This window comes from Ochotona curzoniae, unplaced genomic scaffold (genome assembly GCF_017591425.1).
Source record: "Ochotona curzoniae isolate NIBS_2020 unplaced genomic scaffold, NIBS_Ocur_1.0 contig_3498, whole genome shotgun sequence".
Classification (NCBI taxonomy): domain Eukaryota; kingdom Metazoa; phylum Chordata; class Mammalia; order Lagomorpha; family Ochotonidae; genus Ochotona; species Ochotona curzoniae.
Genome location: NW_024465885.1, coordinates 14708357 through 14728217, shown reverse-complemented (window position 1 = coordinate 14728217; position 19861 = coordinate 14708357). Strand labels below are relative to the sequence as shown.

At 41.9% G+C, this 19861-nt stretch overlaps 1 protein-coding gene across 1 annotated transcript in view; it reads left to right on the top strand.

Annotated features, from left to right (window-relative positions):
* Positions 1-19523, top strand: part of CRYBG3 (crystallin beta-gamma domain containing 3) — a 118577-nt gene extending 99054 nt beyond the window's left edge. Inside the window, exons 18-22 of the mRNA XM_040980602.1 lie at positions 9584-9723; positions 12453-12576; positions 17135-17293; positions 18159-18318; positions 19013-19523. Of these exons, the coding sequence (XP_040836536.1) occupies positions 9584-9723; positions 12453-12576; positions 17135-17293; positions 18159-18318; positions 19013-19101 (672 nt within the window). The 3' untranslated portion in view covers positions 19102-19523. The remainder of the gene's footprint in view (positions 1-9583; positions 9724-12452; positions 12577-17134; positions 17294-18158; positions 18319-19012) is intronic.
* Positions 19524-19861: the final 338 nt, after the last annotated feature.

Genomic DNA, 19861 nt, shown 5'->3' with positions numbered 1-19861 from the left:
CTTAGCAAGTAGAATGAACCTGGTGACATCTGCAAGGCTTCCCCCTGGGGGCCCTGAGGTCCTGAGCTGATCAGAGCCAGGAAGGCTAATCATGTAAACCAGAAAGTCAACTTAGAGATTTGTGTTAAATGGCGCCTAGCAATTGGAGAACTTTTCAGATTTTTTTTCCTGCTTTTCTTGAAGAACATGAGCAACTGAATTAGGTGTCACATTGTTGACTCTTAAGATTTGGGTAAAATAAGGTAGATGTCATGATGAGCTTGCATAGACTGATGTTCTCACTGAAGAGATTCCTGCGAGTCCCCAGCTAATTGTTCACATCTTGCAGCATCTATCTCCTGTTTATATACTGTGGACACGCTGCACCTGCTCTTCCCTAATTTTTGCATCCCTCTTCCTCCATCCCCAACACATATATATACACACTGTATTCTTTCTTAGGGATTGATACTTTTTTCTGTAGATTTGTTAATACCACTGCCAATATCACAGTTCGGTGTGTTTCTGGATTCATTCTAAAAGATTTCTGTCCAGCTGACTAATGCTCGGCTTTTGTCTTTACTAGTTAGAACCACATAATTCTGAGGTCTTTGGCTGCAGTTGGGATTCCCAGACATGCCGTGACTTAGTGCTTCAGCATCATAATGGTTTAATCTTCATCTTCAAACAAGATCAATATGTTTTGTAAATGACAGTTTGCTCTGGGCTAACTTGTATTTCGTGCAGAGGAGCACGGATGCCTAATTTGTAGTGGTGCAGCTATTTTAGAATGAAAGAAGCTTAGTTTATAGTTCTACTTCTAACTCATGTGACTCATAACATTTCACAGCCCCAGTTAACTCCTCTGAAAACAAATTGTTAACGCATATTTTCAGATCTTTGACAGCCTTCAGTTCTTTTGCAAGCAAGTATTCATATCTCTGATTACACATAAAGAAGAATCTCTCAGGCTTTAGGATTCTCATGATCAGGGAATGCGAACATCGATTACCTTTCACAACAGTTCCCAGAGCCTGAGGGCTGGTAGCCTATAGAGTGGGTATGGCTGCAGTCTGCAATGCCATGTCCAAGATGGGCATTGGTTTGTGTCCCTGCTGCTTTAATGAACTTAAGAAAGCAGTGGAAGATGGCCACACACATGACAGACCCAGATGCAGCTGTTGGCTCCTGCCTTCAGGCCGGCCTATCTCTGGCTGAGGTGACCTTTGGGGACTGAATCAGAAAAAAAAAAAAAAATCTCTCTCTGTATCCTCTTGCTCTCCATAACTCTGCCTTTCAAAAAAAAAAAAAAAGCTAAAGAAATAGTTCCCATAATCTCTGTGACTGATGCAACTTTAGGACAGTAGCATTTCGGGTTTAAACTGGGCTTAGGTACACTTTAGTGCTTCTGCATTGGGACTCGACTAGAGGAAGCACCTCTCACTGGAGAAATACCTAATTTTTTGATGGTGGAGGAGAGGGAATGACACCCTGACCACAGAGGCATATCTGGAACTTCATGATTTTGCCAAAAGTGTGTCGTAAAACTAAGCTTATTTCTATGGGGTGGGCTGAAGTGGACAAAGTAAATACATTTCCAAGAACAAATATACTCTCCCACAAATGTATACCATCCAAGAGACATTCTATAAAACAGACACTAGATCAAATGAGGGCCCAATATGATTTTAATAATTTCTGCATATGTTTTTCTGCCACTGTAGCAGCTCTGACTGACCTAGAAAAGTGATTGACACTGATGTTCAGGGCAGGTGGTTTGCTGGCTGGCACACGTAGTGGAGCCCGTCTGAGTGTGGTCTCTAGCTCCCTCTCGGAATTCACTCAGAATTCAAAAATCTGCAGTTAATTTAATGTCATAAAGTTTAACATAACTATGCCATGATTCTGTGTAAGCATTTGAGAATAATATCAAATCAAGTGGCCTTGGTAAATGAACTCTTACGCCTGGGTTTTCATCAGGTTCTTCATGGCATGCAGTTGCATTTCTGGGGAAGTACTGCATTTGGTAATACAACTAGATTTCTTTCAATCCATGATGAATTGAGTGACTTTGGACTTGTTTCTCTTTAACATTTTCACCAATTTTGGTTTGATAAGTGCTAAACAGTGATTACACGATGACCTTTTAAGATGAAAGAGGGTTGGTGGAGTTCACTGCTTTCCTTTAGTCTGAAACCAGAAACCAAAGCCTTCTATATTTAGAATCATTATTCTGGGTGTGAAAGCGCAACATGGTGACAGAAAGGCCAGAGGTGATGACTGGTGCATGAGTGTGGCATGGTTCTTTGGATTAAAAAAAGTAGGGCAGATTTGCAATTTGGGAGAAGGTTTAAAGATACTCTGTTTTTATTTGCTTTTGCGCAAATACTCCTGTCATGGTGCCTCACAATGACAACATGGCTGAGTATACTTATATTGGCCTCAAGTGTTGAGTACTTGCTATGTACCAAATATGAATATGAATTTTAAAAATAAGGATTAATGACACTGTAAGCTCATGTTATTAGATCCAAATCTGCTTGCTTTCTTCTTGGTCACTCCAGTGTAGATGTTGTCCATAGATTTCCTTCTGCCCTTTTCTCCTCTGTGGTTGTAAATATCTATGATCATAACTTTGGCTCTCACCTCTATGGATGGGGATTTCTGCTAGATCTTCAAAGTAAGCAGTTGCCCGTTATCCCTTTTGCTCCACCCACATATCCAGGCAGGTCATCGTTAGTAACCTTCTCAGTCTTGTTTCTTCCTCCCCATTTCCTTTCTTTTTTAAAAATTTTTTTAACTTTTATTTTAATGTTTATTACAAAGGTGAGGGGGTTGCAGACTCATGTAGCTCTTTGATAAGGATAGAGAGGGCCAGGGAGGTGGAAGATCTGTGAGGTAAATGATTCAGTTTTTCCCCCTGTGTCCATGGCAAGGGGAGGGGAGAAAGCATGCTGCTCATTGCTGTCACTCTAATCAGTGCCCAGTCATGGCAACGGTCGTTTGTTGTTTCCTTTGAGGCCCTTATGTGGGGAACAGTGTTCTGAGGGTGTGTGGCCTTGATTATTCTTGAGAAGCTGTCTGGTTCATTTCTTTCTTTCCACAATCTGTTTCATTTCATTGTTTCTAAGGTCTCTTGGCTGTCCTTGTCCACTTCAATGTGATCACAGACATAGGTGCTTATTGCAAATCCTGGCCTGGAGTGTTGTTCAACCTGTCCTTCTTTATCTTTTTATGAGGTGCTGCTGAATCTTTGGTTGGCTTGGATGAGCTGGCCGTCTTTCATGTTCATCTGGGTATGCTCTCCACTGTTGCATGAGGACCAGCCAGTCCTGCAGCATATATTCTGGGGTCAGACCCCATGTCTGTATGATTTCCCGAGGTCAGGGATTGAACGCTGCAGTCGTTAGGGAGCCTCCTAAGGATTCTCCTCTGGGAGGTCTTTGATCTTTTTTTCATATGTTCCTCTGGTGCAGGGTGGGGCCCAGTCCACCACCTACACCAGCCAATACATGTACTAGTTGATGCAGCTGCCTGGTCAGTCCTGCCACAGTGCCGACTCTCAAGTGAATCAGCAGGTGCTGCAGCCTCAGGCTTAGCATTTTCACACACCACTGAGTGATCTGGCCTAATTGGGGCAATCCTGAAAAGCTCCTACCTACCCCACCCACAGCTCTGGTTTTCCCATGTGCTGGCAGGTGCTGTGATCTAGCCTGACTCATCTGCTCCCAGTCCTGGTCTAGTGTATCAATATGGTTTAATTCAGCCTGTGCCATCCCCAGCCCTGACTCTTACATGCACTGGCAGGTGCTGTAGTCTAGCCAAGGGTGTCTCCAAAGATCCCCTACTGGTGGATGCTGTAGTCCTCCTAGAGTGGCCTTCCCTCAGCCCCAGTTCTCACACATGCCAGTGGATGTGCAGCCCAGCCTGGCCCAGTTTGCTCCCAACCCTGGCTCTTGTGTGCATGAACAAGTGCTTTGGCCTAACCAAGGAGTCTCTCTGGATTCTCCCTTCTGAGTCATCCCATATCAGCTCCCTCAGCTACCTGCAAGTGCAGTGGCCCAGTCCATGAAAGATGCCATAAATCATTTTATATGTGTCAAACAAGCCCTCAGTGGCCTCCAGTCCAACCTGTCCCCAATTTCCTGGCTCCTAGCAATGTTTGGCCCCCTAGGTGCATGTGGTGGTGGTGATGGCAGCAGGTGGCTGGCATGCGTCCATGGTGGCACATTAGGTGCTTCTCCCCTTCCCCCTATATCTTTAAAATAAAATGAAATAGGCCACTGTGCTGGCATAATAATATAGTCAACACAGAGTTGGCATTAACCAGGCCCAGAATGCCAAACAGCTATTCTGTGTTTTTCTCCTAGTACAAGGCAGTCTAGGAAGTTGCCTCAACTGGGATTCTTTCTTCCTGTTTCAAAGACAGTATCATTACCCACGTCATTCTCACCATTTCCTGGTTTCTAACATCTAGTCTGTAGATAGGTGTCAGCTGTTCTACTCTTCAGTGGGTCTAAAATGTTTCCTCTCTTCCTTTTGCCATGATTAAGTCCAGAGGCTCATTCTCTCTTTCCCAAAGTGTTGACATGGTCACTTAACTCATCTTTCTTTGGCCTTTTTACAACTTGGAGGGAATAAGCTGATAAATTCCAGATTCTACTTTTCCATGGTAATTGCTGCATCTTCTATGTGTATCTGATTCACAAAATTTCACCCTCCCCACCATCTTGTCTCTGTCTAAATACCTTCCCTCCACTTTCTCTATGTTAATTATGTGGAGGCATAAGATGCACCTTCTATTTCTGTGAAATACTTCAGGGTCTGATTAAAGGACTTCAATTCTAAGAGGCCTTCAGTATCCTTATGTCTTAAAGTATTTTTTTTTTCTGCCTCAAATATCCTTCCATGTCAAGATGCTTTTCCTTTCACAAGTACTGAGCCTATGAAGTCATTAAGAACAGAGAAGTAGATTTATTGTGGCCTTTACCTGTTACACTTCTGTCCTCTCTGCTTAATGCAGTGCTATAAAGCTATTAATAATCAAATGTACAATAAGTAGGTTAAATCTATTTGTGCCTTAAAATATGTACATAGTATTTACATAACGATACTTTTCCAGAAGGGATGGAAGTTTGGACATACCGTAAGAGTTGCATCTTATCCACTTATAATGTCTTCATTATAGCTGCAGACATGAGGAATTGGTAGGGAGAGACTTAAGGGTAAAAAAAGAAAAAGTAGCAATTTTAAGCTGCTAGCTATGGAAGAAATGCTTTAAAGTCAGACAGTATATTTAAGAAAAAGACAAGTACAGATGAGAGAGAGATGCTTGAGCAAATGTTGATAGATCCAAGAAGGCTGTAACTGCAAATTTCAAACAGCCAAGTACCGTGTGGCGAAACCTGCTTTTTCTGCATTTCCATGAGAGCAGCAGTCTGTACATTGCCTCTGTAATGTTTCCATGGTGGCTTGGCATGAAAGTTTGGCCTTCTTTGAAGTAAGAATCCATTCCTGGCAGTTGTAAACTGGCAAAGCCAAAGAAACCTTGTAACAAGATGCAGAAAAGCTTCAAATAAAATTATGTCCATGATGACATAAATGAGCAGAGGTGGAATAGGAATTGGCAAGGCAGTGACTCATTCTGTGAAAGAGGACTGAAATAGGTAGGCACACCTACAAATATTGGGACATGATAAACCCAGCTATGGAATGAGGGGACGTAGTGAGTTTACAAAGTAGGAAGAATTTGGTTAATGCTACACTTCGGAGCTATCCATAATAACTGCTGTATGTATTTTGAAAGTGAAGGCCAACAATTGTCACAGCAAACATCTTATTTTTTTAAGATTTATTTATTTTACTAGAAAGTTAGAGTTACAAAGAATGAGAGAGAGAGTGGGGACAGATCTTCCATCCACTGATTGTCTCCAAGTGGTCACGGTGGTCAAAGCTGAGCTGATCCGAAGCCAGGAGCCAGGAGCTTCTTCCCCATCTCCCATGCGGGTGTAGGGTCCCAACGACTTGAACCATCCTCCCTGCCTTCCCAGGAAGGGACTGGATTCAGAGTGGAGCAGCCGGGACCGAAACCAGCATCTATGTAGGATGCCAGTGCCATAAGCAGAGGATTAATATGATATGCCACTATATTGGTCCTGATAGCTTTGTAAAGAGATATTTGAAACATTTGTCTTGGGCCCAGCACCATGGCCTAGCTGCTAAAGTCCTCACCTTGAATGCACCCAGGATCCCATATGGGTGCCGGTTCTAATCCCAGCGGCCCAACTTCCCATCCAGCTCCCTGCTTGTGGCCTGGGAAAGCAGTTGAAGACGGCCCAATGTTTTGGCATCCTGCACCTGTGTGGGATACCCGGAAGAAGTTCCAGGCTCCTGGCTTCGGATCGGCATTGAGGCCATTGAGGTCACTTGGGGAGTGAATCATCGGACGGATCTTCCTCTCTGTCTCTCCTCAAATATACAGATATTTGACTTTCCAATAGAAATAAAATAAAACAAATCTTTTTTTAAAATGTAAATTATGAGACTTAAAAGTTGCTGGATACGAGATAAATAATAATTAAACCATAGTGTACTTAGGAATAATGCTAAAACAAAATAGCTTGTTACTTGAGGACATTTATAATTCAGGGACATTAAAGATGGAGAAAGAAATTTTGTTTGGATGAAAAGACTATCATAAAAATGTGTCCCCCCACTTAATACAATTACACATAAAATGTTCTTTAAAAAAAAGTTTTATTTATCTGGAATGTATTGAGAGCAAGAGGGGAGTATATCTTCCATCTGCTGGTTCATTCCCCAAATGGGACAAATTAACTTTGGGCTTAGATACAGAGAAGTGGTAAGTACTTCAAGAAATATTAGTACTATGAGAAAATTATATTGGTGGATGAAAATACACCAGAGTCTTCATTTAAGAGAATGCAATACTATAGTGTAATAAGTGGAGAACCCCTGGGCCTGGTGGCGTGGCCTAGCAACTAAAGTCCTCACCTTGAACATGCCCAGGATTCCATATGGGCGCCGGTTCTAATCCCAGCAGTTCCACTTCCCATCCAGCTCCCTGCCTGTGGCCTGGGAAAGCAGTCAAGGACGGCCCAAAGCCTTGGGACTCTGCACCCATGTGGGAGACCAGGAAGAAGTTCCTGGATCCTGGCTCTAGATCGGCACAGCACTGGCCGTTGTGATCACTTGGGGAGTGAATCATCGGACGGAAGATCTTCCTCTCTGTCTCTCCTCCTCTCTGTGTATCTGACTTTCCAACAAATAAATAAACCTTAAAAAAATAAGTAAGTGGAGAAGCCCAACTGTATCTCAGCGATCAAACAAGAAAAACAGACTTCTGAGGATGGTACAGTAAGATGTATTGCCGTAGATTTTAAAAGCAAGGGATGCACAACTAGGAATGGAAATCTAACAATATGAGCTAGAAGGATTCTCTGCTTTAGTACAGTGGACACTCTGGGTGGAGGGATTGAGTGTGTTTGTACTTGCTATGCTTCATTTATTCTAAAAAGTTGATAACAACTGCAGTAAAATTAGGGGATGCTTGGGCATTTGGGCATTTAGTATGTTATTTCCTTTGACATGTGTTTTAATTTTTAAGTTAAAAAGACAGTAAGAAAGTTAGATCTATAATGAAGTTGACTTTTTAAATCCTGATTAAAGATCCTGTATGAGAAGGATTATAGTTCACTGGTGGAAAGTGTGATCTGCACGTCTGATAGGACTTAAGTCAAGTCCTGACTTGGGGCAAGCTGCCGACCACTGTAAGCCTAAGCTTTCTCATCTCAAAACATGAGGATCCAGAGAGCGGGATCAGAAGTGTTAAGGACATGTCAAGTGCTCAGTGGAGTTAAAACAGCTTAAAACCCACTGGACTTTAAACACTTAAAACTAAGTTGGACTTTAACAATTGGACAATCGTTAATTCCTGTTTTCTGTGCAACACTAAATCTTCCTAGGCTGCAAGTGTTTATGTGATTTTGTTAAGTAGGCCAATCCTAGAATATTCCAAATTAAACTTATTATAGATTTATAAGCTTTGAATTAAATTTTTATTATTCAGAAAAGCTTTTTGCCAGCACTCTGCCGTTTGTTTGGAATTGAATGCTCTTTGATGTGTACATTGTGGTTAATTTCCTTTCAGTCTCCCAAACTAAATTTACTTTTCAGTCTTGATTCATTTGCCAGATATTGGATGATGAGGTAAAATTGTTGAACTGTACAGTTCTGGCTGTTGTCAATGGCTGATGACAGTGTGTGTTAGAAATAAAATTGTGTTATTTCCATGGCCTAACCAATTAATGGGACTCTAAGGTTCTATCAATAGCTTTTCCATAGAAAAAGTAGTTTGAAACCCAAAGAACTGTACACTGCCCAAGTGCAACTCTTAGTGTTCTTTGTATGTCATTAATTAGTAGTTACTTTTATTTTAAAAGTTTATCCAGTGATATTGAAAATGTGTTAATATAAATGTAGTCATTCTAGCAGAGTGCTTGTACTAGGACCTTAAAGCTTCAAATTACAATGGCACAGATGGTTGTGAAGGCAGCGGGACAGTAAAAATACAAATGATAGACATCATGCTGAACGAGATGGACTGAGTACTGCTTGTTATTCTCTGCTTGCCACTCACATCTATTCTGTTATCCGACTGTTGGTCCTTGGACCCTTCATCCGCCAAAGGGAGAAACTTACAGTACCCACGTGAAAGATAACTAATAAGGAAGTAATACTGCTTCTGCTCTTACCTGACATGATTGGTGAATATGCAGAAATCACCCTGTCCCTGGTCATGCCAGTTGTTACTGTTATTTTAATTAAAAATGATTTGCTCTGTTTCCTTCCAGGAATGACTTTATGAGCTTGGAGCCTTAAAGTCGTCTTTTCCCAGGTCCATTCCTATGACCTGGTAGGAAATGAAGGTGCTGTTCAGTTCATGTTTATTCTGTTGCCAGTCAAAAGTACTGGCAGGACCTCTATATTTACACTGCAGCATGAGACTTGACATATAATTTTAAAGCAGGGACCCCTTTCTTTAAAGATTTACTTGTTTGTTTGAATGGCAGAATTACAGAGCAAGACAGACAGAGGTTTTAAAACAACTGCTGATTCATTCTCCAAAAGGCCCCAAAGGCTGGGCCAGGTTGGAGCCAGGAGCTTCTTGTGCGTCTCTGACATGGGTACTAGGGCCCAAACACTTGGGTCAACTTGGGCTGCCTTCCCAAGCACACTAGCAGGGAGTTGAATCAGAAGTGAACATCACTCAAGCTGGTGGCCAAATGGGATGCCAGAGTGGCAGGTGATGGTACAACCTATTAGACCACAATGCCAGCCCCAACGAGGTGTCCCTTTTTATTGGGAAATGGACTGCTTTTCTGATAATTTCATGTTTAACTAAAAATGTGGATCGAAGTTACTAACAAAATCTAGTCTTCCTGGTACAGTTCTGACTACATAATATCTTCAGAGGGCAAGGCACATGGTGACTGTAATGTAGCCAGAGTCCCCTGTGTCCACACCGGCATGTCTGTGGTTGGCTACTCCATGTAACAGTGCTTGCTCTTTTCTGTGCTGCTAGGTTTTTGAAGAGCCCTCCATCAGCCTCTTTGCACTGGAACATTGTGAAGGAAGAGAGTTACATCTCGAAGAGGCTGTGAATTCTGTCCTGAACAAAGACTTGCACTTCTACACCCAGTCCGTCTGGGTAAAAAGTGGGCTGTGAGTATGGGAGAAGGGCTTGGTCTACTTTGGGCACTGTGTTAGAGCAGCGTTGCACAGTTGGCATTGTTGAGGTCTAATGATACTTGTATACCTTTTCTCTGTTAGTGTACAAACAGTACTTTATATGTAAGTAAAAGACTGCCAACCCTGACTGGTAGGTATGCAGTATGCAGTGGCCCAGAAGACAAGCCATCTGGAGAGGGATGCTGTCTGTACCTGCTTGGGACCACTCTGCTTTCAGGAGAGTTCCTTAACGCATCATTAAGACTAGTTAAGACAATCGTCTACTTAAGGCTGTTGGGGAGACGGGGTTTTGTGTTTTGACAGACTGCTCCCCTTACTGCGCCTCCTGCATGGCACTCATGGGGTACATCTGCTGATCTGCCTGCCAGAGTTATTCCTATACTGAGGTTATCACTCAAGTAGAGTAACATGGTTAAAGACCAGCCAGTAAGCACCATGAAACAGAAGCTGTTTGCTTCCTGGAAATTCTGCTCTCTAAACGTTTCTGAAGAATGTGGCAGATATATCAGCCCTTCCTTCATGGTCAGTTTAAAAATCAGCTATCAGGGGCTAATATAAAAATGGTTGCTTTTACTCAGGATGGCTTTTGTGAATGTGACCATTAACTGCTTGTTTAAATATCTGGGAGGTAATGTAAACTGCAAATAATCGTCTATTAAAATATCTGCCTTTTACATTGTTCACATATAAGAGTTCCTATGGTTCTTTCTGCAAAGGAATTCACATGGTTTGGTGTTTATTAAAGTAAATTGATTTACTCTAGCTAAGTATAAGAAGCTGGTGTTATTTCTCAACAAAGTCCATTTGATCCAAATTGCACAGCCACAAAATGCTGGACTTTCACATTATTTTTGTACATTTTCTTTATGTTTTCAAATGAAACTGATATTTTACTCACCTCCAGAAATTTCTCCTCTTCTCTCACTCAGTTCTCAAAAGCTGGTGCCATTTTACCCTGACAGTCTATCTCTTCTCTTTGGCTTATAATTTATCTCCTGATTCTCTATCCAGAGAACTGGCAAGCAGCTGAAGGAGCAGGAAAGATTGCAGGAACCCTATTCGTAACCTCACTCCCCTAACCCTAGGAAGGGCTACAGATGGCTGGCAGGATTCTGCTTATTGTACAGATGGCTAACTCCAGGCCCAAACTGTATTCTCAATCCCCATGTTATGTCACTTCTTTGATCCGTGATGTGTACTGAGGGTCATGCTTTAGTGCACCCTCTCCTACAGCTTTTCCAGCTGGGGAATTCATTTAAATCAACATATGCATACACAGTTGAAATCTTGCTTAGATTTTATAACTGCACCTTCCCTGCTCATTTAAAGAACCCGTGAAGCTAGAGAGGTAGCTGGGCCTCTCTGGCCTTGCCGACCACCCTGGGACCTGTCGGGTGGTTCAGCTTTTTGTATACAAATAAGAGTACGGGGAAGGTCATCATTTGTTCATTTAGCCATAATTTGGCCATTCCTGATCTTCATTTTGGGTCACAGGGTGGAGTTTTCCTAGTGGTAATTTGTGTCAGTAATCACTACTTAAAGCTTTTAATATAGAAAACTTAGGACTTCTTCGCTTAACTCTGCAGATGTTGGTCTTTTCCTGCATTGAGTGAGGGATATGCCCCAAGGAATGTTGCCCTTTTTTCTTCTGTAAGTGGAAAATTGAGAGATCTGAAGCCACTGCCCTGGCAGCACTGGAGACCCTTTGTAGCTTTTGTCCTCAACCCTGGATCAGCCCGTTCCTGAGAGCTAGCATCTCTGAATGGCACACTGTCTCAGCTCCAACACTAGACATTCCTAGAGTCATGGCAGGGCAATTTCTGTTGCAGTTCCTGGTGCCTTGTCTGGAGCAAGCAGGGCAGCCCTTCTTGTAAAGCCATGTTTACAATGACCTTAAGTCCCTGAGAATTCCAGGTCTACTTGGTGAGCTCAGCGTCCCTAAGCCTCTTGCTTATAACCACCTGAAGCAGGAGACCAGCATATTATTTCCTGTCAAGAGCCAGGAAGCCCTTTCAGTCTGGGGCTGTGTCTCACAAATATTCACTCAGCCTACTGTGCTGATGCAGAAGCAGACAGAACCATTCTGTGAGGCAGTGGGCTTAACTGTTCTCTGAGTAAGCCTTGAGATGCCAGTTCAACTGGAGGGCGGGCCTGTGCACTAGGACACTGGAACATAAGCAGAGTTGAAGGCAGGAGGATGAAAGATGATTTACAAAGAGGCTGGGCTGTAGGGTGACAATGAGAAGGGAGACTACTGTGGATCACCATAAAAGCCCACCGGGTTGAGGGGAAATTGAGGGAGCTGTAGAAGCAAAGTCTTGTGAGGTCACCAGACTCCTGAAAGGCCCTAAGGACAAGTGATGATGTCTCTAAGGGTAATAGAGTGGTACTGTATGGGTAATAATGGGGAGTTTTGGTTTATCATTGAATGTCAAAACATTTTAAAAGCTTTTTAAAAAGTCTTAGTGTTATCAAAGGAATACTCAGTGTCAGAGCTGGATGGAGCCTTGTGCCCACTTTGAAAGTAAAAGAACTGGGATCCTAACTGGAGCTCAAATCTTCTAATTCCAGTCCAGTGGCCCCGTTTTAAGTGTATTTTTTTCCTTGAATCTGCAAATGTAGACATTTGAAACAGCAAATGCTAAAGTTATGATACCAAGTGTTGATAAAGCACCTCACTTCTCCCTACCCCCTTCTTATAGGTGGATAGCTTATGAAGGATCCAATTTCTTGGGAAGACAAATCCTACTTGAGCCTAATGAGATCCCAAACTGGACAGCATTCAGTGGATGGAAAACAATTGGTTCCCTGCGTCCTATGAAGCAGGTAAGGAGAAAACATCCTTAAGATCCAAAATTTCTGGATTTTCGGGTAGAAGTATGGTGAACCTCAGCATCTAAGGTTTACCTTAGGTGGCATTTAACTTGGTTTGCCATTTAAGTAGCAGGAGTATCATACTGTATTGGAGTCATCTTGTAGATTTTAACCAATTCATATAACTGTGTATAAATCAATCATCACTGGATTTGAGTTTTGAGTCCAAAGTGTTACTGGCCACACTCCCTTCTCTTAGAAAAACAAGGTTATCTTAAGCTGTGGGAGACAGTGGGACCAGGAATGAGCTTTAATACTACTCACTTATCTTCATAACTATTTGGATCTTTCTCCCCTACTTATGTAACTGAGGATGGATCCCAGCAATTGAATTAAAATAGTATGTATCACACACCTACTGCTGTCACTCTCCTGTTCCAGAGCTTCCCACTGCAGCTGGGGTACAATCTACGCTCGTCAGCATGGCCTGCGTGATCTCACTCCCCCTTTCTCCAGCCTCATCTCTCCCTGCCCTCCTCCTCACTCACATGGGCCTGTCACATGGACCAGAGTGCTTTCACACTCAGGCTGACATGGGCTACACCTGCTGCATAAAATGCTCTTCCCTCATTGTTTGCCTGTAGGTCTTTCACCATCTCAGAATTCAGTAGTGGCTTCAGCTTCTCATAGATGCCTCCCAGTCTAAATTAGATCTTCAAAGACATGCATCTTTTCTACAACACACACAGGCTTGTCCCTTGCTGTGCTGAGAATCTCACAGACAGGGACCTTGCATATTTTGCTTTTTGTTCCACTCCCAGTGCCTGCCATAATGTCTGTCACATGTAGATACTGGTTGAAGAAATTAATGTGTGAATGAATATTTGATGTCATAATAAAGCTTACCTTGTTTTATTAGGTGAAACATACCCAATTCAGAGTGTTTGGCATAACAGTTAAGATGTTGTTTGGGATACATGCTTTTATCAGTGTGCCTGGGTTGGAGTCCTGGGTCTGCTTTCTATTCCAGCTTCCTGCTAACGTACACCCTGTGAGGCAGCAGGTGATGGTGCAGGGACTTGGGTCCCTGCCACCCTTGTGGGAGACACAAATTGGGAATATGGCTCCTGCCTTCTGTTTGACTCAACACTGGCTGTTGGAGGCGTTGAGCAAATTCAAGCAAAGGAGTGTGAGATCCTCTGTCTTTCAAGAATAAAGCATGGCCAACTCAAGGTAGTAGCGTAGAATGTTAAGTGACACATCAGCACCAGAAGGCACAGGTAGTACATGGTTCAGTAAAGGCAGGGTTGGGAGCAGTCATGGAGAGTGGAAAACTGGGTAAGGCTCTCCAGTGTGAAGCAAGCAAATTCACACTGGATTTGGATAACAGCCCTTTGACAGAGGAATTACCCCATGTTCTAGTTGGAAAACAAGGCTGGGAGGTAAGTATGTTGGAGAAATTTTCAGAATAAGGGTTTGCACCTCATGCGCTAGTTTCTGTGTATAGAAAGCACCACCCTCACCCATTCAACCTAAGAACAGCATTGAAAGTGCCACAACGTATCCCAGGCAGAGTATAGGCTGACGCTGCGGCTCAGAGGTGCTGGCCTCCCATCGTTAATAAATAGGCAGAACAGTTAACCCAATTAGTCTCCTGTCCTCTCTCTCTCTCTCTCTCTCTCTCTCACACACACACACACACACACACTCACACACAACCTCATCCGCCAATTCTTGGTTTCTGCTGGCTCTGCCATTTAAAGCAATGTGACCTTGGTGAATCACTTCATTTCTTGGCACCTTGAATTGCTCACTGCTGAAACCGTGGGTGCAGTGCATCCAGCTCATTGATATAAAGATGAAGTAAGGTAGTGGCTGTCCAGGGTCCGAGGTAACAGTTGGCTTATTGTCCTGTGGCAATACATTTATGTTAGAATTCATGGTACCACCTGAGAAACAGAGGTGCTCTTCCAAGGGTTCCTTAGTTCTTTGTGGCTTTCTCTGCACATGGTGTGCAGAATGAAATCCCACGACTTTTGCATCTTGTGATGATGAATAATTCCACTGGAAATCCATAGAACAACCAAGGTGTAGAGATAAAAATCTGATTTATCTCTTACCAACTACATAGTAATGCAAATCTTATGTTACTAAAAACTTCTGTTGCCAAATTTAACACAGGAAGTATTTTCCTCAATTTTGAGTGATACTTTCTCCCTAGGTAAGGATGTTCCTTCCAGCTGGTCAGGGGCCTCAGAAGACAAAGGACAGTTAACAACAGCCTCTACTTTCCTCGAAAATTTCAAGTTTACGTATTTACTTGAAAGGCAGAGTAATGAAACTGAGATTGATTTTCCATTGACTGCTTCATTCCCAAATGGCCACAATAGCTTGGGCTGGACCAGTCCAGAACTAGCAGCTCCATTTTCTTTTGTATGTGGCAGGAAAGCAAGTATTTAGGACATCATCTGCTGCTTTCCCAGGTGCATGAGCAAGAAGCTGGACTGGAAATATGAGTAGCCTGGGCTTAACTTGGTACTCTGATATGGTATGAGTCCGACTCACTAAGCCACAACATCACCCCTAGAAAATATTGGAGTGCGCTCTAATGTAATAACCATGAGATTTCTGCCCCAATTAAACATGTATGTGCAAAATATTTCAATATATTTCACTGTTAGGCCACAGCTATGAAATTCAGCATAGGAAAATTGCCTTGATAAAGTGCTAGTTGGTAGATGACATTTTACTTTCGGATGGGAGTGTTGGTATGCTTTAGCTCATCTTATTTAGAAATTTGGGGATGATTAAAATCTGAGCCTCTTTCAGGCCAGGGATTTGTAAGTCACTGAGGTACTTATAATGGCTATCAGTGTTTTTTGGTGTAGTTACAGGACAGTCATACTACAAATGTGTAATAAGGGCAATTAATTAGTACCTTGGTGAGTTAATTGAATAAGACTGATGTTTGGTCCTGAAGCAATTGGAATTCTGTCATCTGTGAAGGTCATACTGTTTTCTTACATGTACAAGGTAATGAAACTATAATGAACACGTACTTAAGCTTCAAAAATTAATAGTTGTGAGACCAAGCTAAATGATAGAAATTTAAGTAAGTTATTGAATTATGAACATGCAGGTGGTATTCAGAAACATTTAAAACATTGTACCACATAAAAGTCTTATTCACCTGCTTCCAATACCAAATTGCCATTCTCTCTGCTTAAGAGCTCAGAATGTATAGTCCTTAGAAAAGCAAAACAAGCCAGCAATTTATAGAAATTCAGCTGACACCATTATCTAAATTTCAAAAGCAAGCAGAATATTCACTGGTGGTCTTACCATAACACCAGGCTGAATTTACCTAAGCACTTAACATTTCTGGGTTTGACAGTAATGTCAGCAACATACTCTTTGTTACTTAGCCATCATCTAACCCAAGGTAGGGAAGTTGGGTGTCCTCTGTTTCACTGTCCTACTCTGCCATCTCTGGGATTGGTCTCATGCCCAGCATAAAGAAAGAAGTAGTGTAGAAGATCTGGCTCTTTCCATCTGGTGGTTAACTTTTCAGAGTTAGGAGAAAGAGGGAGAGAATCTTTCATCCACTGGTCCACTCCCTGCATGATGACCACAATATTAAGAGCTGGGCTAGGTTAAATACAGGAGTTCGCCCAGGCTTCCCACTTGGGTGACAGGAGCCTAGGGACTTGGGTTATCTTCTTCTGTTTTTCACAGACCACTAACAGGGATTTGGGTAGGGCCTAGAGCAGCCAGGACACATGGTGCCCATGTGGGATGCTGGCATTGTTAGGCTGTGGCTTTACTCGCTACACCATTGCCAACTCGTTATTCTTAAAGGGTTGTTCTGGTATTAATTCTGACATATAACAATAGCACAGAAATCATTTAGCATACGGACATATACTAGATGTTTAGTAATTATTACCTATTATGCTTAGGGGCAAATTCCAGATTAATATTTTAGAAATTCCTGCACATAATCAAGGCCAAGGGATGAAGTTCTTGGTTACCCAATTTTTGAATACTTGTGTTCCAAAAAAATATGTAACTTCTAATGTAATTAGAAGTTGTTACTGCAGATAGCTCTCTCAGCTCTCTGGGTTTTTCAGGGCTTTCCAAAAATAGTATTAGGACATTAAACATAGCTCAAGACAGTATGCCTAATTAGTGTACGTGTCGTGTTTCTTGAATTCTGAGATCCTGGCAGTTATTTTTCTACACCCCTACCTTCCTGAGCCTGCTAGGACACTAGTTACTGAATGAGTAAGTTCTCACCAACTGACCCTTTGATTCTCAGATTTCTGATGGATGAAATTGTGCTTTTGACTTAAAGGCCTTTTCAGTGGGCACTTTTCAGAAAGCATAAAAGATGGCTTGTACTCAGTAGTCTTAAGGATTTATCAATGAAGACATTAAATTGTATGTATTTACTAGTGGGAGCAAAAGGAGACAAAAATAAGCTAGTATCTTCTCAGCCTTCCCTTATGGGAAGGGCCGACTTACAGATTCAAAGGTTCTCTCCAAATGGCCCTGTTTTCTCCCATCACAGCCTGCTGTGTACATCAGAATAAAGAACCGAGCCCAGGACGAGTATTTGACAGTTACTGGAACTATCTCTGACACAAGAGCAACATCGGTGTGCATTTCCCCCTACAGTGGAAAGAACACTCAGATCTGGCACTACTGCCGAGGACTCTTTAAATCCAAGGTAAATAATACCTGATGCACCAACCCCATTTTTTGGTCCTTGGTTCTTTTTGAAACTAAGTCTTGCTGAACCAAATGGCATATTACAGTAATTCAACTTTTCCTGAAAACAGTTCATTGCATGATTAGTAAGACTGAATTGTTTCTTGATCTGGATAATTAGCGTTGCTGGAAACTGTTATTCACTGTGCCAAAATGATTTTTAAAGCGGATTGTAAGACATTAGATCCAAGTAGGCGGCATATGCCTCTGTGAGGCATCCCCGACTTGATGGCCCAAATAAATTCAGCCGTGTGATTCTAAACATGTTGAAACCTTATTTTCAAAATATGCAAGGAAGCAGAAAAGCTGTAATTGGAGGAAGTCTTAGAAAACAGAAATCAGATTCTGTGGCTGCTGTGTTATGCTTTATGCAAGAGGAAATAGGGCACTAGTTTAAAACCAGTGAAACTATTGTACCACTCATAATGACTTCTCATGCTTCAACTATAATCTAAAATTTAGAAATGGGTGTCTAGCATGTCAACCCATTTTTATAAGAACACCAAGCTCAAGGTAAAACATTTTGAACTAATAAGGATTTAACGTCTGATTTCAACGTGGCAAACCATTATTGAACAGCCAGTCAAATGCAGCCATCCTTGTAAAAACAAGTACTGCCTTTTTTAGTAGGTTTTTATTTCTGTGGAATCTCCTCTAAGCCAAAGAGAAGACACAAGGGATGGTTTGCTGAAATTACAGTCTGTTCTTTTTGGATGAGACACAGCCACTTAAGGTCTGTGACTTGATCACCTGGAAGAAAGGGGGCCAGATCTAATTTGTTTTAGCAAACACAGTACTGAGGATTTATTTCTGAACCCTCTTAGGCCAATGATACTTGTCTTGATGTGATTGGTGGCCGGGACATACCTGGAGCTAAGGTGGCCTTATGGACTGAACATGGGCAGTTGAGGCAGAAGTGGAGACTGAACAAAGATGGAACCATCAGCTCTTATCTCAGTGATCAGCTTGTCCTTGATGTTAAAGGTGGGTCTCTGGTAATACCCAGTGCTATATATCTCTGAATACCAACTTAAGTTCAAACCTCTTGCTCCTTTTATTGTAGTTTTAAAAAGTTAGGATAGTTTCTCAAAAAATTTGCCATTTGGATCAAAGGATCAAACAAGTCCAGAGAAAAATTGGTGTTCATTAATGCAAATGTTAAATGTTTATTTGCTACATATAGCTGAAGTATCATAAACCGTAAAATTAATGTCCCGAGGAACATCTCAACTTTTTGCTGCGAGTTTCCATGGCCCTCAAAAGCTCTGAGTTACAGTTTGTGGTAGGTATCAGTTAACCTTGTTTATGAATTTAGCAAAGATGTGACCAAACCAACATTACTCACACCTGAGGTTTTACTTAGTTCAGGCAGTCACTGTAGAAGTAGAAATGGAAATACCATATCTGACACTGAGTTAGAGCTTTTTCAGGGAACTTCATTTTCAAGAATTACACTATTAGGGCCCACTGCTTATGTGATCATTTTTATACCTTGTTCCAATTTGAGACAAAAGGAGGAAAATAATGGCTAAGCCTGATCAAACTTAGATCCTTTACATCAGTCTGAGTTGGGAAACTATTAATCTACACTGTAGACTGGGCAAAAGCTTGTAAAAATTGTGAAACTGCTCAGCGGCTGCATGAACAAATATTTTTTTCTTTTGGAATTTTTTTATAGTAGGAAATTATTGTGACAAGACTCATGTCATTGTAAACCAGTTCCTGGAGGGAGAAGCAACACAGAAATGGGACATTGAAATCTTGTGAGAGAATCTCCACCACTGTTAGGAGCAAAAGAAGGAAGCTCACCGCCCGTGCCATGTGCATCTGCGCAGGAAGCTGCTGTCCGCACTCTCCCACCAGCATCACAGAGCTGAATAAACTCACCCCATGCTCCAAGACTGTTACTCTTAACCATGGAAAAGCTTCAACTGTCTTTGCCAGTTACTCAGTGTTCTTATGAAGGAAATGTTGCAATTCCTGGGAAAGGTTCTCTTCCTGACTGATCTGCAATTGTGGTGAGCAAAGTCCCTCGAGTCTAAATTTTCTCCCTGATCCACAAAGAGTGAGTTCTAGGCCTGCTGTTCCATTATAGGATACTGGTACTGTCACCTGGGTTAGTTATTAATGCCCTACTGCATGCTTGTAGAAGTGCAAGGCAAAGGCAAACTAAAGTCTTACTTTTGCAAAAAGATAACTTTTAGCAGTGTTTGTAAATGCACTTACCAAGCCTTCCTGTTAAGCCTGCTGCATTAAACCTTAATGTTTCTATATTGAGACTTGATTGAAGCACCCCATAAGTATTTATACTTTTAACTGATCCTACAGAGGGACCTCAGGTTTGCTAGGAAAAAAGCCCACTCTTATTGGAGTGAGACCATTCTTCCATCCTTCTAGCTACAAAAAAGTAGGAAGAATTTATGGCCAACCTTGCACTCTAATAATGACTACCATCCTAGTACTAAAATTCTGTCCCAGATTTTGCCTAATTTGCTCTCAGGCAGAAGTGCCGAGTCACATACTTGTT